The 22,779-nt window shown below is 47.0% G+C and overlaps 1 protein-coding gene across 6 annotated transcripts; it reads right to left on the bottom strand.

The window, feature by feature from the left end:
- Positions 1–889: 889 nt before the first annotated feature.
- SNAPC1 (small nuclear RNA activating complex polypeptide 1) lies at positions 890–16,133 on the bottom strand. 6 transcript variants are annotated; one of them, XM_075614844.1, is made up of 13 exons: positions 16,039–16,119; positions 13,482–13,593; positions 13,023–13,181; positions 12,617–12,736; positions 11,743–11,902; positions 11,012–11,152; positions 8,726–8,827; positions 8,125–8,283; positions 4,720–4,773; positions 4,499–4,561; positions 3,501–3,639; positions 2,598–2,678; positions 890–1,121 (listed from the first exon to the last, which is right to left on the bottom strand). In XM_075614844.1, exons 3-13 carry the CDS (start codon positions 13,145–13,147, stop codon positions 1,087–1,089), a joined length of 1,179 nt encoding a protein of 392 aa, XP_075470959.1. In that variant the 5' UTR covers positions 13,148–13,181; positions 13,482–13,593; positions 16,039–16,119; the 3' UTR covers positions 890–1,086. The 6 variants fall into 6 exon arrangements, with proteins under 6 accessions (XP_075470959.1, XP_075470960.1, XP_075470958.1 ...); XM_075614845.1 differs by lacking the exon at positions 16,039–16,119 and adding an exon at positions 15,722–16,013; XM_075614843.1 differs by lacking the exon at positions 16,039–16,119 and adding an exon at positions 15,830–16,013.
- Positions 16,134–22,779: the final 6,646 nt, after the last annotated feature.

Below are 22,779 nucleotides of genomic sequence, written 5' to 3'. Positions count from 1 at the left end.
ACATGAAGTTGTCACTTTAGGTGACCCTCACATAATAGATGATAAGGAATTGAACAACATACTTATAGGATTAAGCTGAAACAACCTTCAGTGTTAAAAATGTTCCACTTGGCTAGCATCAGTAAGGTATAACAGATGATATTCCATGTTCATTTCTAGAGCGAAAGAAGGTCTTTATTCCTCGGAACAGCAGCTCCAGCTCCTTATTCTGAATGTGATTCATGCTGGAACAAAACAAAGTCTAGATGTAGCCAAGCTAACCATGGTGGTCGCAGCACCAGGTGACTAACGTGTGTGAGGTCCCATTAGGAAGAATTGACCGCCCCCTAGCGCAGTTGCAGCAAACACCGTCTTGGGCGCCGCAGACTTTCTTCTTTCACCGCGGCACCGGAGACTGTAAGTCTTACTACCTCTGTAGCTATTACCCCCATAGACCTACAGGCTACGCCAAGTTTAGGTGGTGCCAAATTATGTGACCCAACCCAGAGTTCCTAATTAAAAAGTACCAGCACCAGTGACATTTGGAAAGGTAGTTTCTTGGATGAAAACTCTTGAGTTAGCAAATTTTTCCACAAACGTTCACCAATTTTATGGCTGTTGAAGGTGTGTTGTGATGTACTACACACTCAGCCAAACGAGGGAAGGACAAATTATTCAAAGCTTCAAAAGCAAGAGATAACTTTCTTCCAAAAAGAGAGCCGATGCTAAAGGAAGGTGATCCGGTTACACCGAGTGAAAAAGGATATATATTAAACGCTTCACTTCTAGCAATGGGTCATTCTGTAACTGAAATATAGCGCTGCTCACGCTGGGTGTGAACTTCCGGATTAGCTTCTTTCACCATTTATTTGTGAACATACAAAAAGCAACGTGGGACCCACAAAAGAGATTATTGTATTTATATTTAATCATCATCTGTGAAACGAAACAAGCTTCCAATCTCTCCGGTAAATCACACAAAACGTCAGACATGCCACCCTCCCCCCCCCCAACAAAACATCGTTTTTGCTTATTATGTCTTCAGAGAAGCCCCGGGTGGTTTTGCATGGTAACCAGCAAGTCTTCACTCTATTCAGTGCAATTATCTTAACGAGCTCTCTTCCTCTTTGGTTTGGGCATTTCTGGAAGGTCGGAAAACATGAAGAGTTAATGTGTTATGCTTCTTGTAAAGCTGCAGTCCAAGCAATATCATACATGTGTGTTTAAAAAAAAAAAAAAATATCAGTTCTGTACTATGAGAAAATACTTGTTTTTTTTATATGCTACAAGATTTTTTTTGTTTCTATAGCAACCATTTACAAAGACACAAAAGTTCCACTTCTGAAACAGGCTCTGGCACACCCCTTTTTGAGCCCTCCCCTCTCTAGCAGTGCACTAATTGTATCTAGTGACTGCCTGGTCACATGATCTTCCCCACAGAACAATGCATCTTTGGTCCTCTTCTGCTGCACTGACAGACATTTAGTGAACCCTCCCCATCCCTCCCAGCCGAATCTTCGCCAATCGATCAGCAACTTGGCTAATTACTTATCATTGTGTGGATTGTATTGATGCACATATTAAAGGGGATAAACTTTACATTGAAAACAAAAACCTGGCAAGTTGTGAACTGCTGCTTTAAACTGTGTTTAAGAGAAGAATTAACTAATAGCAGTGACTTATTCAAGAGGTAAAGCTAATCATTTTGTACACATGACAAGGTGAAACTTGGGGATGGTTGCTGCCCCATGGTGCATGAAGATATTGATGCTCAGAATCAGTAAGCAGTGTGATTCCATAAGACTACTTATTTTATGGCCCATTTCAGTCAATTGGTCGTAAGGCGTCCAACGAAAAAGCACACATTTGTGTGTGTGTGTGTGTGTTAAACATAATCTGCCCTATCTCCCACAGGCAAAGTGTCCTACCCCTCCATGGACTGAGAAAAAACCCACTAGTGTATCTGTGCATGGGAGCCAATGACATTTTCAGGTGAGCTTAAGCGGGTCTGCACTATTAATAGATAAAGCAGGGTAATACAAGTGAAGTGATACAAAGTGGCACCCGTTATTCAAAGAACACTTTTTCATTATTCAACAAGCGAAGAGTCATTTTATCATTATAGTTATACAAGATAAGTACACACACACACACACACACACACACACACACACACACACACACACACACACACTTTGTCTGAGCAATATTCAATGTAAACATATACAAAGTATGTCATTTACATGTATACCAATCGTATGTTAGCAATTCCCCAGCTTTAAACCAGGGGTGGCCAACTTCAGTTCTCAAGGGCCACCAGTCAACAACTGAACTACCTTTGCTGAAGCAGGGATATCCTTAAAACCTGACCTGTTGGTGGCCCTTGATGACTGGAGTTGGCTAGTCCTGCTTTAAACAGCTATGGAAATTTCAGCTGTAAACATTCTAATTGAACATGGAGCAGAGAAACAGTAAGTGAAAAGGCAAACGCCCAGGAACCAGTGAAAGGCCTCTTGCATTGTAAGCCACTGTACCATCCTTCCTTGTCCTCAGAGCCTATGCATACAATATAAAGACTACATCAATGATTTGAAGTACAAATGGCTGCATGAAAATACCTTCGCTGCTGGAAGAGGTATCTTCTTCAGTAATTGCAGCCAGTTGCGAGGAAGACTTTCTTCTTGCTGCGGCTTTATCACCTGCAAGGAGATCACGAAACACACAGTAATGCTACTGATTAAACGACATTAAAGAGTGTATTAAAGGTGTTTGCTCCAGTCACCAGCAGAACATATTTAACGAACACACTGTTCTCTAATTAACGTTTCTCCAAATGCATCTGCTGCATTCAAAGACACTTCAGGACACATTTTCAACCCAATTAGGTTTGGTGCAGTGAGTTGCAGTCACTTTTTGCATGAAGAGTGTAAACTTGGTACATCTTCTATCCCTTTCTTGTTCTTTTTACTTAGAGGACGAAAGTACACATTAAACATTTGGGGGCGACTGGGAATATGGTGGGGTCGGTGCACTGTGTGCGCGCGCGGCTTCTTACCTCCTCCAGGGTCGTGATGATGTCATGTGATGTCACGTGACGCGCAGGGCCTTTCGCCTGCCCCTTGCGTCACTGTAGTCACATCACTTCGCGTGGCAGCAGGAGCTACCGGTGCTTACAGAGGCCCCCACCGTATCCCCCGGCCCAACTCTGGGAATCACAGTTTAAATGTTGCGGTTAATTTAACCACCACAACATTGAAACTGTGATTACGGAAGTTGGGCTGGGGGAGAGCGCGGGGGCCTGTGTAAGTGTGGGGCCAGGTGCAATCGTACCAATGGCACCGTCATCAAGCCGACTATTTGATTGGCTAAGAGGACAATCTGTTTCAATGGTCTTGTGCAAAGATATCTAGGTGGTTACATTGTACCTCCGAAGGTGACTAAGTTGCTTATAAACTGGACCTAAAGTGAATAATTTCCCCGGTGAAACAGTAGGGGGAAAAAAAAAGAAAGAAAGAAGTTACCTTTCAAATCCAAAGCTCCTTTCTTTCCAGTGTTCTTCCTTCTGTTCTTTCGACCTTTTTGGGCTTTTTTTCTTCCCTTATCCGATCCCGATTCAGAAGAATCCATGTGAACTTGACGGTGTCGTCTGAATTTGGAGGCCTGGGCCAATAAGTGACAGGTCAGCTTGAACAAAATAAAACAGCCCCTACAAAAATGATGTGTTTTCCATGAAGTCACAGAGGTAACTTACTCATCAAACCTAGGGGGACACTGATGCCAACAACACGATGACTTCAAATACATTTTCAAAATGCTAATTGAACATACTGTACCAATTACACACATATATCAGATATAATCAGGGTGGTGATCTCTTTAGTAAAAAGGTACAGACCCTCCTAGGACCAAGTCCACAAAATGGTAGTGATGTGTTAAAAGAGTTAAACGTCGGTGATGGGATGGATGCCTTAAAATATTAGTGTGAATATTTGTTTCTTCTAGACTTTAAATGTCCCCATGATAACAAGATATTGGGGAGGATTTTAATAATCTATGCCAGGGGTGGCCAGTTTCAGTCCCCAAGGGCCATGAACAGGCCAGTTATCAGGGATATCCCTGCTTCAGCACAGGTGGCTCAATCGAAGCAGGGACTGATTGAGCCACCTGTGCTGAAGCAGGGGATATGCTTAAAACCTCACCTGTTGGTTGCCCTTGAGGACTGGAGTTGCCCCCCTCCCGCTCTCTGCTTAATCTCTTGTGATAGAATTGTTTGTGACCGGTCATCTGCAGAATGGTTAATCCCCAGTTATTTGCCCCATATTTTCCCATTTTTCTCCAAAAGAGAGGCAACAATGAAGTATACAATTAGCATGAAAGGTCAAGTACAAGGTCATTTCTAAAAGATGTCTATATTTTTGGACCGAGTAAGCACGAGTTGCTTTATAATGGGGAAACTTTAGGGTAACTGAAACAGCCACAACATGTTTATCACTATAGATTTGAAGTGTGTACACTTTACCTTTACAACGGAAGAATAGGATTTGGATTTAATATTGGCCAATGCTATCGCTCTCTCTGTACCCTACAAAAAAAAAGAAATACAAACATTGAAAGCACAAAACTCCAACACAAGGAAACGACATTGTACATGTATTACTTCTGATTAGCATCATTTCAATGCCTTATTTTACAGCCAGCGGGTAATCCCCTTTCCTGGATTATTGACACAGTAATACTCGCCTCTGATTCCTGAGAAGCGCCTTCTTTATCTTCATCAGTTTTTGTTCTTGGCTTCTAAAGAAAATAAAATGATGGTTGTGAGCTAAATTATTCACAGTAATCCATAGACGCCAGCACTCTCCTTACTGGCTGAAAGTGTAAATCAGACACTCCATTCTCTCTCCCCCCCCCCCCCCCCCCCGTGCAGCCTCTACTTAATGCAGCGTCCTGCAATCAGCTGCTCTCGGATACTCAAGAGGCAGGAATTCAAAGGTAGCAGCACGGCAGGAGTGCTGTCCAAATCTGCCCGAGGCCATGCAGTTTAATAGGTGCATCTGATTTAGGGAGGTTGTACCCCGAAAAGAAGTGCTTGTTTTTCTACTCTGCAAAGGATATAACAAACCACACGGTTTGCACATACTTCAACACCATTCCTGTTGTGCTGCTACTTTGAATTCTTGCCTCTTGTGAGATAAGGATAGCTCCGTGGCTGATACTATACACCTCATACTTCCACCGTGGCCCCTTACCAGAACACACTCGTACTGTCTCTGTACATTCTTCTTACTTACCACTTAGATTGTAAGCTCTTCGGGGCAGAGACCCCTTTTCCTAATGTTACTTTTATGTCTCAAGCGCTTCTTCCCACTGTGTTATATTTGTTATTTTATATTATTATGGCACGTGTATTACTGCTGTGGAGCGATAACCTTTGTTACATCCGTACATGGCACACTACTGAACCCATTCTAATTTATAGAAGCTTTAATTTCCACCCCCTGGTGGTAGCATTTATTAATAGCGTGTATCCAAGCAATATCCTACGTGTTTCTTTAATAATTCAGTTCTGTAGTACAGGCATACCCCGCATTAACGTACGCAATGGGACCGGAGCATTTATGTAAAGCGAAAATGTACTTAAAGTGAAGCACTATCTTTTTCCCACTTATCGATGCATGTACTGTACTGCAATCGTTATATACGTGCACAACTGATGTAAATAACGCATGTGTAACAGGCTCTGTAATCTCCCCGCTTGCGCACAGCTTCGGTACAGGTAGGGAGCCGGTATTGCTGTTCAGGACGTGCTGACAGGCGCATGCGTGAGCTGCCGTTTGCCTATTGGGCGATATGTCCTTACTCGGGAGTGTACTTAAAGTGAGTGTCCTTAAAGCGGGGTATGCCTGTATTAGATAATACTTACTACTTTTTTTTATTCAACTCTTAACGTAGCAATACTACTTTCCAACTTAAAACAATTATATAAATATATTATTTGTATGTATAAAGCATGTGACAATGTGTAATTCTACATTCCTATCGTTTGGTGCTACGGTTATAAATCTGTCAAAATCCTTATTGTGTGCCCAACATAATGGCCACTTCAGTCAGTGTAACTCAGCAGCTACAATGTATATTACTACGGTAACATTATCTATTGTTACAATTTTACAGCGCAAGCAGATGGGAATATTGGAAACAAATTATTCCAAATAGGAAAGTCTTGCAAAGATCTTGCACTGCTTGAGAGGTGAGTTACAACCTGCTATAGAAATCAAAGGATGCTTTCAAACTAATTTTTCACCAGGTTTACACAGCCGTGCAAGATCTTTGTAACACTTTCCTGTTTATGATAATGTGTTTCCAATACTCCCAGCAGTTTGAGCTGCAAACTGTAACAATAGAGGTTACCTTAATAATATAAGAATATATTGTAGCTGCTGAGTTACACTGACTGAAGGATTGGTTGAAACTGAAAGGCAGCCATTTAGTGAACCCAGGGAAGCAGGATCTTTGCTGATCAATCATGGGAGAACGAATCAAATCGGCAGCTTGGGTCATTAGTTTTCAATAAAGGTAATCAAAGGCTGCATATATTAAAACAACAAACGATTTTTTTTTATTTTTAAAGTGCCGCTTGGATTGCTTCCGTAAAGCAGCAATACAATCCACACGCTGACAAGTGATTAGCTAAGATCCAGATTTATCCGTTCTTCTGTGATCGATCGGCGAAGATTCGGCTCGGGGGTTCACTAAATCAGGGGGGCGCAAACTTTTTTCCCTGCGCCCCCCTGCCGGCTGTCCCCTCACTCCTGCGCCCCCCCCAACCCCAACTTACCCTCGCACCGGCGTAATGACGTCACGTTGCCATAGCAACGTGACGTCACATGACCTCGCAGCGTCATTTTGACGCCGCGTTGCCATGGCGACGCCGGGAGGAAGCCGCCGGAGCCACGGGTAAGTATGGTTTACAGAGGCCCTGCAGCTCCCCCGGCACTTAATTTAAGTGCCTTCGGGAAGCGCGCGGGGCCTCTGTAAACCCCGCGCCCCCCGTCGGCAGTCTCGCGCCCCCCCTGTGGGTCGCGCCCCACAGATTGCGCACCGCTGCACTAAATGACTGTCAGTGCAGCAATTCCCTCGCCGTGCGCCCCACAACTGGAACAATCTACCGGAGACTCTCGCAGCCGCCACCAGTCTAAGTTCAATCAAAACTAAAGCTGCGCCACATTTTAACCTGGTCTGTAACTGTTACATACGCCTATAATATATATTATCTCTAACTGTGCATGCTATGTCTTGTATATAAAGTATTCCCTGTTCACTTATGTAACTGTGTTTGTCATCATAACTATGCCCAGGACATACCTGAAAACGAGAGGTAACTCTCAATGTGTTACTCCCTGGTAAAACATTTTATATATAAATAAAAAGAAGAGGACACATAATTGAAAGTTCTGTGGGAAAGATCACGTGACCAGGCAGTCACTAGATACAATTGGAGCCTGTTTCAGAAGAGGGAGGGGATGGGACCTTGTAAATGGTTGCTATAGAAACAAAATTCTCGTTACATTATAATACATTCAATTTTTTTTTTTTTTTAATGCTACAATTTCTCATAGTACAGAACTGATTTATTAAAAAAAAAAAAAACCACACGTAGGATATTGCTTGGTCTGCAGCTTTAACACTGCCTAAGGCTGCGTCCATAGACACTGCAGCCGTGCGGAGGCCGAGAGAAAGCGGGGGCTTTCCCTGGCCTTAGTACACGTGCCGTCCGGGGGCGTGTCTATGGGCGGGCCAGTGACGTCACAGAGCTGGTTCGCCCTCATTGGGCGAACCGCTCACGTGACCGCCCTAGAGAAAGCAGTTTTGACTGATTTCACGCGCATCGCGCACCCCCTCGCGCATACGCACGCCGTATAGACGCGATCACTGCCTTTAGTCAGTCTGATCGCTCAGCGTGCGGACGCGTCCGCGCGGTCTGCCCCTGTATGGACGCAGCCTAAGTATTTTCTCAATGCAAGTATTTGGGTTGAGCAAATTGCAAACTTGACACAATCCAGTGATCCTAATACTAATGCCATTAGAAATGATGCAAACATTTACGCTTTAAGCATCTTAAGCAAAAGCCGCAATAATACTTACATTCTTTTCGTGTTTCCACAGCTGATGTTCTGTTACCAAATTTTTGAGATCACTCACGAATTCTTTCTTTATTAAACTCAAGGCTTTGTCTGGCTGGGATTTATCAGTAGAAATCAAGCATTTTGTTTTCTGATAGTGTTCATGAATATTCAGCATTTCCTGTAAACAAAACGCAAAGAGATAGGCTCCAAAAAGGGTGGAAACTAATCACCCCGTCACACTTTGTAGCCCAGTGTTTTTCAAAAGGGGTTCTCCAGGCATCTTCCCTAAAGGGTTTCCTGCAATTGTCTGGTCATTTGAAAATTGTACCATATACAGAAGAATTTGCAATGCATGTGATCTCAGACGCGCTATTAGAGAGGGTTGGGGATCCTTACAATGTATCTGATCTCAGACGCGCTATTAAAGGGGGTTGGGGTTCCTTACAATGTATCTGATCTCAGACGCGCTATTAAAGGGGGTTGGGGTTCCTTAAAATGTATCTGATCTCATAATTTGACACATATTGACCCCTCTGCCTGCGATAGGGTTAATATTTACATGTGAGCGCAATAATGAACCAAGTGCTACTGTTTTCCATGTAAGATAAATAAGCGTTTACCTCCAATGTTTCAGATGTAACCAGATCTGCCACTCTATCTCGGACCTCCTTAAACTCTTCTTTGCCAACATTTTGCCCCAAATTTCTCTGTTTGAATGTCAGCTGCACACACACCAAGAAAATGGACCATTGTACAACTTGAAGTGAAAGAATGTTACAAGAGCAAAGAGGAGTAAACAATACAGACGTTTCTCATTGCAAAGGATCTTTTCGGAATATCTGGAGCGGTTCCAGCAGTGCCTTCTTCAGCTGAGATCATACTGTGTGCGAGGGCGCGTGTGCACACGCCAAGTACAAATTGCAGGATCCTTAGTGGCCACCCCTAGTGCATGCGGGCACGACGGAGCACAATGGCGCGACCGCCTTTTGAAAAGACAAAAAAAAAAAAATGTATTTTCAAGCAACAGCCGCATCACGTGAGCGGTTCAGCTAATCGTGGCGAACCAGCTCTGTGATATCATAGCCACGCCTCCGCCACGCACCCCACCACCTGAATCAGTATGAGCAGAGATCACTTGAGCGTCGGGCGCGCGCTCAAGCAAACAGTATGATCTCAGCCTTCTTCTATACTGAAGGAATGCGGCAGAGATGGGTCGGTAGCCGTGTTTCTTTCTTCTATGTAGTAACAAAGGAGGGAGAAGGGGTAGGTGGTACGATACCTTTTATTGAACCAACAAGTATATGAAATAACGAGATACGTTACAAGCTTTCGAACCTCTCGGAGTCCTTGATCCGGTATCACCCTGAGAGGTTAGAAAGATTGTAACATATCAACTATTTGTTGGTCCTATAAAAGGAATCACACCCCCTCCTCCCTCTCCTGTTCCTACACCTGAAGGAGCAGCTCCATGCTAATGTCACGGTCTTCCGGTGACACCCATTCTAATCCGTGTCAGCTCCTTGTGACCTTTGCAAAGTCATTTTATCTCCCTGTGCCTCAGGCACCAACATTAGATTGTAAGCTCCACGGGGCTGGGGCTGCAAAATTCTGTGCAGCGCTGCGCACACGGCCAGCGCTATAACCTGCACTGCGCACACGACCAGCGCTATAACCTGCGCGTCGCACGCCGCCAGCGCTATAACCTGCGCGTCGCACGCCGCCAGCGCTATAACCTGCGCGTCGCACGCCGCCAGCGCTATAACCTGCGCGTCGCACGCCGCCAGCGCTATAACCTGCGCGTCGCACGCCGCCAGCGCTATAACCTGCACGTCGCACGCCGCCAGCGCTATAACCTGCGTCGCACGCCGCCAGCGCTATAACCTGCGTCGCACGCCGCCAGCGCTATAACCTGCGTCGCACGCCGCCAGCGCTATAACCTGCGCGTCGCACGCCGCCAGCGCTATAACCTGCGCGTCGCACGCCGCCAGCGCTATAACCTGCGCGTCGCACGCCGCCAGCGCTATAACCTGCGTCGCACGCCGCCAGCGCTATAACCTGCGCGTCGCACGCCGCCAGCGCTATAACCTGCGCGTCGCACGCCGCCAGCGCTATAACCTGCGTCGCACGCCGCCAGCGCTATAACCTGCGTCGCACGCCGCCAGCGCTATAACCTGCGTCGCACGACGCCAGCGCTATAACCTGCGTCGCACGCCGCCAGCGCTATAACCTGCGTCGCACGCCGCCAGCGCTATAACCTGCGTCGCACGCCGCCAGCGCTATAACCTGCGTCGCACGCCGCCAGCGCTATAACCTGCGTCGCACGCCGCCAGCGCTATAACCTGCGTCGCACGCCGCCAGCGCTATAACCTGCGTCGCACGCCGCCAGCGCTATAACCTGCGACGCACGCCGCCAGCGCTATAACCTGCGTCGCACGCCGCCAGCGCTATATCACACGCACACGCTGCCAGCGCTATAACACGCGCACGCCGCCAGCGCTATAACACGTGCACGCTGCCAGCGCTATAACATGCGCACGCCGCCAGCGCTATATCACGCGCACGCCGCCAGCGCTATAACACGCACACGCCGCCAGCGCTATAACATGCGCACGCCGCCAGCGCTATAACATGCGCACGCCGCCAGCGCTATATCACGCGCACGCCACCAGCGCTATAACACGCACACGCCGCCAGCGCTATAACATGCGCACGCCGCCAGCGCTATATCACGCGCACGCCGCCAGCGCTATAACACGCACACGCCGCCAGCGCTATAACATGCGCACGCCGCCAGCGCTATAACCCAAATGAAAAAGGCATCAAACAGTACAGAAATAGTTCCCTGTTTCATGCACCTTACCGCATGCACAAATGAAAGAAGAGACTTCTTTTCCGTGCTGACTTACCAGCGCAGGCATGCCTGTGAAATGGAAGGCTCTGTTTAGTCGCATCTGCGTGAAGATATAAGCTGCGTCTAAATGCTGGGCACTGATCAGATCCTGGTGGAATGTATCTACTTCGCTCCAATCCTTGAGAGCTATTCTTATCTGCGGGAGACAGAGTGGGACAGTTACGCCTGAATATTTCATCACTACTCCTTTCAAACTCAGGCACGTCGTAGTATATACACATCAGGGGTGGCCAACTCCAGTCCTCAAGGGCTGACAACAGGTCAGGTTTTCAAGATATCCCTGCTTCAGCATAGGTTTGAGCCACCTGTGCTGAAACTGGGATATGTTCAAAACATAAAACCCATCAGACATAATTTCCCCTCAAACTTGACTGTAATAATATAAATAAATGTTCACACCGAGAGAATCTGCTTATTATTTCACTAATCTTCACAAGATCTGACTGTTTTTTTGGTGCATTGTATTTTCAGCCCGACACCCTTTGTTTCCTGACACACGTACCATTGGAAGTTACCGGTTTTAAAATCGCCCTCCAGGGTAAACAAAATGGACAACGAATCTCTAAGCCAATAGGAAACTGCAACGTTAGTTGCAGCTTCCTATTGGATGGTCATTTAAATGCCAGGCAGAGACACTGGTAAAGTCATTAGGGAGAATCAGAGGATTAAAAAAAAAAAAAAAAAGACAAGATTGCTGCTTTAATGATGTTTCTTATACTACAATACCTTTTGTTTTGGCTGACAAAGCTGTGTATTGTACAGGCCATAAAGCAAATACAGAGCACCCACACGTATCTGGAAGGTGTATGGTGGTAGGAAGTACAAGCTGGTGAAACTAAACGCTTCTCTTGTGAACATGTTGCTCTCCAGACTCCTCATTCCACCACTAAAATACAAAAACAAACAAAATGTACATAAAGCAAGCAAACTTTGCTTTGTTAGAGAGGTTTGGAAACTAAAGATGACAAAAAAGTTGACAGATCTGTTTTCTGTGTTGTGGTTGATTTATTTCAGTAAGTCAGACACTAACAAACATTTATTTTAATACAATCTGAAAACACAACTGTTTATTTCAAGGTCACCCAGGTCTAGTGTTCATGTGTGCCACAGCTAGAACCTGAACTCGTTGTATCATATCACCTGGTAACACCTACTGTATTTCAGGGGTGGCCAACTCCAGTCCTCAAGGGCCACCAACAGGTCAGGTTTTAAAGGATATCCCTGCTTCAGCACAGGTGGCTCAGTCTGCGACTCAGCCACTGATTGAGCCACCTGTGCTGAAGCAGGGATAGCCTTAAAACCTGACCTATTGGTGGCCCTTGAGGACTGGAGTTGGCCACTCCTGAGTTACATGAATCCAGTAATTACAGAGTCCTGTTACTCTGACCCTCATACACCACAACGATCAACTATTGCATTCTACAAATCAATACACATAATTGCCACCATTAAATATATTTACCACTACAACATGCAGATATGGTTGATGGGCACAATATATGTGTCCGACACCCATCATATATTACAAATAAAAGACCACCCAAGCGGTTACATCATGACAAGCAGCCAATAGAAACACACCGATCTCTTCCCACAGTACCTTATATTTCCCTTACTTTTAGATTGTAAGCTCTTGGGAGCAGGGTCCCCCATACCTACGGTATCGGTGATTAGTGATGTTATAATTGTGTTATTGTGTTCACCTCTGCATTGTTCTGCACTGTGGAATATAACAGCGGATTATATATATAAATGCTAATAACAATGCTTAAAACCTGTTCTATTTAGGGACCTGGAGCCAGACAACATCGCTTTGTCGTACTAGCAGAGTCCAATTGGAGATGACCGATATTGACTTATTGAAGTTAACTTTAACAAGAAGCCAAAATGAAATATATTAACCCCTTCACTGCCAGAGGAGCGAGTTCCACATTTCTCCAGACCCTTTGGCAGGAATGGGGTTAAAAGTTTTTACAGCAGGTCTGAGCAAGGGGGTGTAAACTTACTAAAATATGCTGGAAAATTTCAGCTCCTTCCATATGGCTGAGAATTCCTCAAAGCGCACGCTGTCCGTCTCCTGGAAACGACTGAGCAGGGTCTCACAGTCTGCTCTCAGGCCTGGGAAGCTCATGTTTGGATGGGTTTAATGGTAAAATCCCAAATAGCTGGCAAGAAAAACAAACAAAAAGAAAAACAACATAAACATGCAATTGTCTTCCTTAATAAATTTAATCAGACTTTCGGGTGGGGGGGTTGTCAATCAAGCGTTTACGCAACCTCAAGCCCACCTGGTAAATGGCGAATAGAGATGAGGAGGGAGGTTTTACCTGTGCAAATTCCTCTTCAGCCCAGAGGAAATAAAACCCAGCCCACATTTCTCTGCTCATCATTTTTTCAAACTAATGTTACAAATTATTTTTAAATATTATGTGTCCTATTTTTGTGGAAAATAAATTGTTAATCACCTAGGTGTAACTCCTTAAACTTGTCACTGCCATTGGCTCAGTTTGGTGGTAGGAGGGACGACCCTTTGGTTTTGCCTCAGTTAGGGACCATCGATCAGCCTCAGCAGAGAAGCTAGCAATGAAAGTGATGTGATCAGAGCAATCGCACATTATTGCATTCAATAAGTGTGTTCAGTCTTGAGGTATTACAGGAGATGCCACTAGGCTCAGAGATGAAGAGAATGACCTGGCCTATTCCCTGCCACAAGCTTAATATCTTATGGCTGTAGGCTCCTTCCTTTGGATGCATTCCATTTCCTCTGCTCATGCATTAACCCAGGGGTGCTCAACTCCTGCCCTCAAGCCCCCCCCCCCCCATCTATGTTTACATTACTTGTACGCTTATTGACGTTATGGTTGCACTGCACAAACATACCAAACTAAATACTAAATTTTAAAAATAATCATGGATTGCTCTATGTGCTGCATCAATGAAAGTGTGAGATTTCCATAGGATCTGTAAAACAAGCCATAGAAGAGTATAACTATGTACATTGTAATCAAGTTTTTGTTCCTGAGAGAATATCCAGTGTGGTGCTGCATTGTACACCAACATTACTCCTAATACTTCCAAGTCTCTCTGGAGACCTCATATCAAAATACTGTACTGGGCAATTCCGTTATAAGCAAAATATAAATGTGTTCACCAACAATTTGGTGCAGCAGTACCCCAGCATTGATGAATAAATTAATATTTTGTTATTACGGGGTCTTTCAATACACATATTTTGTCGGCAAAGGCATGCCAATTAGCACCCGGAGAAGGTATTTTAGGAATTGGCTAAGATAACCGAATAGGAATGCGTCACACATCCATACCTATCCTCTCTGGGGGGCCTGACACCACAAATAACACTATATTTGGACAGGTGTGACTCGAAGCAGCAAATGTGTTGCCCTATATGAGTACCCCTGGGTTAGGGGGAGGGCTTCATTTGAGGTAGAATTCACATCATGGTCACATTTCCTATCGCAGAGACAGAAATAGCTGAGAGATATCACTTGCATTGACACACATTGGGATGAGACTAGCACACATTGGGATGAATACAAAAACAGGAAAGGGGAGGGACACTCCCACTTGTGATGCTAACCAGGAGCTGACAATTACTTTGTACGTAATAAATAAATAAACATCTTCATTGCATAAGACAGTTCATGAGACCCAGGAATCCAAATAGTCCACCAATAAACACACTCCCATGTATATAACCACTAGCCTGATAGGTAGATCTTATGTGGTAGTCTGGGTGCTGTGTGGGATTGATCACATGAATGAAGTAAATGAATTACTCACTGCTGTAGAAATTGCAGGAAAACGGCGGTGCATCTGCTGCTGCTGAAGAAGAATTGGAACCAACAAAACTGCAAAAAACTAGGTGCAAAAATGTATTGGTGGCATAATAAAAACAGCCAGAAGGACACTCTGGCTGTTTTTATTATGCCACCAATAAATTTTTGCACCTAGTTTTTTGCAGTTTGCAGTTTTGTTGGTTCCAAATCTTCATCAGCAGCAGCAGATGCACCGCCGTTTTCCTGCAATTTACACATTGGGATGAGACTTGCATTGGCACACATTGGGATGAGACTGGCGCACATTGGGATGAGACTTGCATTGGAACACATTGGGATGAGACTTGCATTGGAACACATTGGGATGAGACTAGCACACATTGGGATGAGACTTGCATTGGAACACATTGGGATGAGACTTGCAGTGGAACACATTGGGATGAGACTTGCATTGGAACACATTGGGATGAGACTTGCATTGGAACACATTGGGATGAGACTTGCATTGGAACACATTGGGATGAGACTAGCATACATTGGGATGAGACTTGCATTGGAACACATTGGGATGAGACTTGTATTGGAACACATTGGGATGAGACTAGCACACATTGGGATGAGACTTGCATTGGAACACATTGGGATGACTTATTCCCCCCAGGGAGAAAATATAAACATTACATAATAATAATGTGCAATGTTGAAGCCAACAGGGCTGGGGGTAAGTTTGCGAACCTGAAGCACATATCACTCACTAAATAGCAGCCTTTAACCCTTTAGCAACCATAGGGGCCTGCATTTGCCCCCTCCCCTCAATGGGTTAATTGTTCTGTGTTATTACCCCCCCTTCCCTTCCGTGCATAGGTTCGGCAGGGATGGGGTTAATAGGTCACCCCTCCCGCAAGCACCTCATTCAAAGCGTGTATGGCTGCGGCTACAGAGAGCGAGACCCCCACGCAGCAGGACACGGGAGGGGCGCCCCTCGCAACAGGACGCGGGAGGGGTGTCAACCTCACCCCCACGCAGAACACGGGAGGGGTGTCCACCTCAACCCCATGCAACAGAACACGGGAGGGGCGCTCCCCACGCAGCAGGACGCGGGAGGGGTGTCCACCTCAACCCCATGCAACAGAACACGGGAGGGGCGCTCCCCACGCAGCAGGACGCGGGAGGGGTATCCACTTCACCCCTCGGCGGCCACTACATAAATGGCTGCAAAACTCACCCCAGGGCCGGCGCCTGCCACGCGGCGTGCTGACGTCAGCGCGTTCGCCTCTTCTGGCCTTCGCGCGGAGGTGCATGCGCACAGCGCACGTGGGAGGAGGCAGAGGGCAGGGCAGATAGTGCAAGCTCTTTAAAGTGACCAGTGCGTGTAGCTCTCTATGTGACATGCAGCAGGCGCAGTGTTGGCAGATAGGATGTCTGTGTCCCAATGGGTGGAATATACAAGTGGTACCTATTTGTATGTGCACAATGTTGAAGGATATTTGCAGTATGCTCGGAAGAGGCAGTACCTTGTACCAATGCCTTTATTTCTAAAGTCCTACTAATCAATTTTTTTTAATTTCTGATCTTGTAAGTATATAGTTAAAACCTGAAAATTGATTTTTTTAAAAATATTATTGTTCTTTCTGCATAGTATCCCTGCATTTATGAAAATTTAACCAATTGTAACTATTTAAATGTCAGTGGACTTGGTCGGTAAAAAGAAGAGCATAGCTGTGCCGGTAAAAAGAAGAGCATAGCTGTGCCGGTAAAAAGAAGAGCATAGCTGTGCCGGTAAAAAGAAGAGCATAGCTGTGCCGGTAAAAAGAAGAGCATAGCTGTGCCTTGGTTGTTCATGACAAAACGGTGTTGCGGGAACCCGGCAGGCTAGTTCTCATAGAAGTCCAAGACATGAGGTTTTCAACCTTTTTGGTTAAGGATCCCTAGAATTGGATTGTGAAATTCTGTGGCACCACAACACTTATCGTTTTTTTTTTAACGAAGCTGCTGCTACAAGCGGGGAAAACCCCTGCAGTGTCCCAGCAGAGTGCGCACCCCCCCTACCTAACCCTGCAGTGTCCCAGCAGAGTGCGCACCCCCCTACCTAACCCTGCAGTGCGCCAGCAGTGTGCGCACCCCCCTACCTAACCCTGCAGTGTGCCAGCAGTGTGCGCACCCCCCTACCTAACCCTGCAGTGTGCGCACCCCTCCTACCTAACCCTGCAGTGTGCCAGCAGAGTGCGCACCCCCCTACCTAACCCTGCAGTGTGCCAGCAGTGTGCGCACCCCCCTACCTAACCCTGCAGTGTGCCAGCAGTGTGCGCACCCTCCTACCTAACCCTGCAGTGTGCCAGCAGAGTGCGCCCCCCCCTACCTAACCCTGCAGTGTGCCAGCAGTGTGCGCACCCTCCTACCTAACCCTGCAGTGTGCCAGCAGAGTGCGCACCCTCCTACCTAACCCTGCAGTGTGCCAGCAGTGTGCGCACCCCTCCTACCTAACCCTGCAGTGTGCCAGCAGAGTGCGCACCCCTCCTACCTGACCCAGCAGAGTGCGCACCCCTCCTACCTGACCCAGCAGTGTGCGCACCACTCCTACCTGACCCAGCAGAGTGCCAGCAGAGTGCGCACCCCCCCTACCTAACCCTGCAGTGTGCCAGCAGAGTGCGCACCCCCCCTACCTAACCCTGCAGTGTGCCAGCAGAGTGCGCACCCCCCCTACCTAACCCTGCAGTGTGCCAGCAGAGTGCGCACCCCCCCTACCTAACCCTGCAGTGTGCCAGTAGTGTGCGCACCCTCCTACCTAACCCTGCAGTGTGCCAGCAGAGTGCGCACCCTCCTACCTAACCCTGCAGTGTGCCAGCAGTGTGCGCACCCCTCCTACCTAACCCTGCAGTGTGCCAGCAGAGTGCGCACCCCTCCTACCTGACCCAGCAGAGTGCGCACCCCCCCTACCTAACCCTGCAGTGTGCCAGCAGAGTGCGCACCCCCCCTACCTAACCCTGCAGTGTGCCAGTAGTGTGCGCACCCCCCTACCTAACCCTGCAGTGTGCCAGCAGTGTGCGCACCCCTCCTACCTAACCCTGCAGTGTGCCAGCAGAGTGTGCGCACCACTCCTACTTGACCCAGCAGAGTGTGCGCACCACTCCTACCTAACCCTGCAGTGTGCCAGCAGTGTGCGCACCCCCCCTACCTAACCCTGCAGTGTGCCAGCAGAGTGTGCGCACCACTCCTACCTGACCCAGCAGAGTGCCAGCAGAGTGTGCGCACCCCCCCTACCTAACCCTGCAGTGTGCCAGCAGAGTGTGCGCACCCCCCCTACCTAACCCTGCAGTGTGCCAGCAAAGTGTGCGCACCACTCCTACCTGACCCAGCAGAGTGCCAGCAGAGTGCGCACCCCCCCTACCTAACCCTGCAGTGTGCCAGCAGAGTGTGCGCACCACTCCTACCTGACCCAGCAGAGTGCCAGCAGAGTGCGCACCCCCCCTACCTAACCCAGCAGAGTGCGCACCCCCCCTACCTAACCCTGCAGTGTGCCAGCAGAGTGCGCACCCCCCCTACCTAACCCTGCAGTGTGCCAGCAGAGTGCGCACCCCCCCTACCTAACCCTGCAGTGTGCCAGCAGAGTGCGCACCCCCCCTACCTAACCCTGCAGTGTGCCAGCAGAGTGCGCACCCCCCCTACCTAACCCTGCAGTGTGCCAGCAGAGTGCGCACCCCCCCTACCTAACCCTGCAGTGTGCCAGCAGAGTGCGCACCCCCCCTACCTAACCCTGCAGTGTGCCAGCAGAGTGCGCACCCCCCCACCTAACCCTGCAGTGTGCCAGCAGAGTGCGCACCCCCCCTACCTAACCCTGCAGTGTGCCAGCAGAGTGTGCGCACCCCCCCTACCTAACCCTGCAGTGTGCCAGCAGAGTGTGCACCCCCCCTACCTAACCCTGCAGTGTGCCAGCAGAGTGCGCACCCCCCCTACCTAACCCTGCAGTGTGCCAGCAGAGTGCGCACCCCCCCTACCTAACCCTGCAGTGTGCCAGCAGAGTGCGCACCCCCCCTACCTAACCCTGCAGTGTGCCAGCAGAGTGTGCGCACCCCCCCTACCTAACCCTGCAGTGTGCCAGCAGAGTGTGCACCCCCCCTACCTAACCCTGCAGTGTGCCAGCAGAGTGCGCACCCCCCCTACCTAACCCTGCAGTGTGCCAGCAGAGTGTGCACCCCCCCTACCTAACCCTGCAGTGTGCCAGCAGAGTGCGCACCCCCCCTACCTAACCCTGCAGTGTGCCAGCAGAGTGCGCACCCCCCCTACCTAACCCTGCAGTGTGCCAGCAGAGTGCGCACCCCCCCTACCTAACCCTGCAGTGTGCCAGCAGAGTGTGCGCACCACTCCAACCGAAGCTCTCTCCTATCGGCCGGAAGTTGAACACGACTTCCGGCGCAGACAGGACCAAGGCGAGGAAGGATCGCAGCAGTGTTGCTGCGCTCGGGATCCACCGGGTCAGTGCTGGGTGGGGTGCCGCCAGGCTTGGGACAGCAAGGAGAGTTGTCTCCGCTCTTCCCCCGGGTGGCCACGGAACCCCGATTCACAGATCACTATTCTAGACCTTAGTAGGGTATGACAGTCTTTGACATCAGACCAATTTCGTTTCACCAAATGTGGGTGTTTGAACTTTTATCCCAGAACCTCCAACATATGACATTAGGTAACCTATGCATTTGGGATGGAGGCGCTTACTACATGCGAAGATCATCTTTACAATAAAATGTGTATTGGATTTATTTGTACATACTTGACGTAGATTTTTCAATTGTATTACGTCAATCTCCCAGCTGCTGAGTTCTGAGCGCAACCATTGATAGCAAACACTGGTACTCTACTCGCAGCGGTGCGCAAACTGGGGGGCGCCAAGATTATTTGGGGGGGAGGGGTTGGACGCAGGCTGCGTGCGGGGAAACCTGGGGGCGGGCAGAGCTGTGCACGGGTGGCCAAGCTCCGTGCTGCTTCTCTGTGGCTTGCTGCGGGGGCGGGGCCTTCCTCCGGTCTGTTACCCACCCCAGTTTTCCAGCAGCACACGAAGCAGGCTTACTACTCCCTCCCCCCCCCCCCAGGTGAAAGTGTGTGTGTTTGTATGTATGTTAGTGTGTTGTGTCTGTTGTGATGTGTGTGGTGTTGGATGTCATTGAGTGTGCTGTGTGTGGAGGTGTTGCGGTTGTTGGTTGTGATATGAATGTGTTGTCTGTGTGTTGTGATGCAGTGTGTGGGTGTTGTCTGTGTTGATTGTGATTGAATGTTTTGTCTGTTGTGATTCAGTGTTGTGATTGAGTGTGTGTTGTGTGTGATTGAGTGCTTGCTGTGTGTTGTGATTGAATGCAGTGGTGCAAACGGGGGTGGAGGGGCGCGTGCGCGAAACCTGGGTGCGCGGCCAGCAGACGCTGTGTGCGGGAGGATGAAAAAGTGCGTGGGCGGCCAACATGTGCACGGGCGGGCAGCCGAAGATCTTTGCGGGCAGGCAAACAGGATAGTGCAGGTGGTGGCCACGTGATGGTGTGTGTATGTGCGCGGGCTTCAGAGGTACGGGGGAGGAGCGCGCCCAAAACGCTTTGATGTCAAACACCCCTCCTTTCGGTGTCTGTCCTGCAATAGCGCTGGCAACCTGCTTCGCTGTGATCCTCTTAAGTAAAAGGGTAGACTGCCACTATATATATATATATATATATATATATATATATATATATATATATATATATATATATATATATATATATATATATATATATCATACTATGAATGTACAGAAATAATAAAATAAAAAAGTGACCACTTCCCCGCTCCTGCTTGCAAAATTATGTACGGCACCCTGCTCATGCTTGGAGAGTTGGTGATGTCACCGCTCAGAGGCAGCATCAACGCAGCCTAATTTTGCAAGTGCGAGCTGTTGAAATATGTAAGTATTTAGACATTTATATTTACATTGTATACTGTTTAAGAAAGGTTTTTTTTTTTTTTTTTTCACGTGATTTTTTTTTAACATCAGGCAGGGGGGGCCCGTGAAATGTCATGGATAAAAAAAAAAATGGGGGCTCGACAAAGTTTGCTCACCCCTGCTCTACTCCATGCAGTCAGGTAATAATATATATGGTGCCCGATGATGCCATCTAATAGCAACTCAGTGTAGTAAAGCATCACGCACATTCTTTTTAACACCCCCTTTTTTGTACATGGGTCTCCTGAGCTGAAAATAGTTTGGTTCAACTCCAGTGACCCAGATTTACAGCATTCTCTTACCTTCAAGACCTGTGCCTTTCTCTGAATGGAGTGTTACATTTAGCAGTGCAGGTCAAGTTTCCTTCTGTTGATGCCACAAGGAGAAAATGGGGCCAATTACAGCTTTTGATGGAATATAAAGAATACGGCACCAGACTTAATGAGGTTATTTAGCAAAAATGCCAACATTTTGACTACATAATGTAGTCTTGATAAAGGAGCCCTCACCTTTGATAAAGGCTGCGTTTATGTAACCGAAACATAGGAATTGTGGCTAAATAAATAACCTGTTATGAAGCCTTTGGTCCCGTACTCTTTATAATCCTTAAAATGACTAATTTTCAGGAGACTTGATGTTTCAGGCAGGGAATGTAGCATATTAGTCATTAGAATATGAAGAGTACAGCACCAAGGACTTCATAAATTATTGATTTAACCACAATTCAAACGTTTCAGCTACTTAATGTAACCATGTATTTTTTTTTAGAACTGTGCCCAGGACATACTTGAAAACGAGAGGTAACTCAATGTATTACTTCCTGTTAAACATTTCATAAATAAACTTAAACACAGCCTTTATCAATGGTGAGGGCTCATTGATAAAGGCTGCATTATGTAGCCAAACTGTGGGGATTTTGGCTAAATAACCTGTTATGAAGAAGTCTGTGGTGCTGTACTCTTAATATTCCTTCATCAGTCTTATTGGGGGCCTTCCAGGGAAGCCCTATTGAAGTAGTGAGCACTGGCATTTGAAGTATACATTGTGGTATTTTAAAAAGAGTGCCTGGAGAATTCTCCCATCAAATTGCACATAGGTCTTTAACCATATTACTCCACAGGAAACAATTGAAATATTCCAGGTGCAACCCAATAGTCAAGAGCATTGTTGAACAATTCTCACTATGCATATTAGTCCCATTGCATGGCCGCAGTCAGAGATATTTTCAATGTCGCTTTGCAGGGAGAGGAATAGGGTACCTGCAAAGTATTAGGGCTAATGGGTTACTGAAGATTGTGTTACAAATAATTTGTACAAGTCCTTGCTTTGAAAACTTCAATCTAATTTCTGGTTACCAAGGCAGATGGCGATGGAATGACTTGCGCAAGGAGCAGGTCCTGTTATTCAGACGCTTTCCTCACTTGCCGCCCTCCAAAAGGAAACATCTTTACTACTAGGCCACCAACTTTAGGTCATAAGTATTATATTTGTTAAAAAAAAAAAAGTGTGTTTGTGTGTAAAGAAGTGAAAGGCAAGAGGAAGTTATAATTTTGTAATGGTCTTTATGCAAAATTACTTAAGTTCTCTACTACAGTTTGAACAAACATTTAAAAAAAAAAGTTTACAAATTCAAGAATATTGACCCTTCAACGTTCAGCCTTGATGGTGAGGGGGGGAGGGGGAGAGAGACTTTTGTTTTACTAGACCAAACATACCCTGATACAGCAACGTGGAGATAACGGTCAATATTTTATTATTTATTTATAAAATATTTTACCAGGAAGTAATACATTGAGAGTTACCTCTCGTTTTCAAGTGTGTCCTGGGCACAGAGTAAAATGCCAGTTTGGAAATGCAGAGTATTGAAATAATCAACATTAACATATTTTTCAGGTAGCCGTTTTGACCACAGATCTCTCTACGTGTTGTAGAAAAGGTGTGTTTGGGCAGGTATGTCAGTCTCCCTTTCCTGTAACCAAAATATATAGTACCCATTTACAGACAAAT

The sequence above is a fragment of the Ascaphus truei genome, chromosome 9 (assembly GCF_040206685.1).
Source record: "Ascaphus truei isolate aAscTru1 chromosome 9, aAscTru1.hap1, whole genome shotgun sequence".
Lineage (NCBI taxonomy): Eukaryota > Metazoa > Chordata > Amphibia > Anura > Ascaphidae > Ascaphus > Ascaphus truei.
The sequence above is the reverse complement of the archived record's forward strand: the minus strand, read 5'-3'. Positions and strand labels throughout refer to the sequence as shown.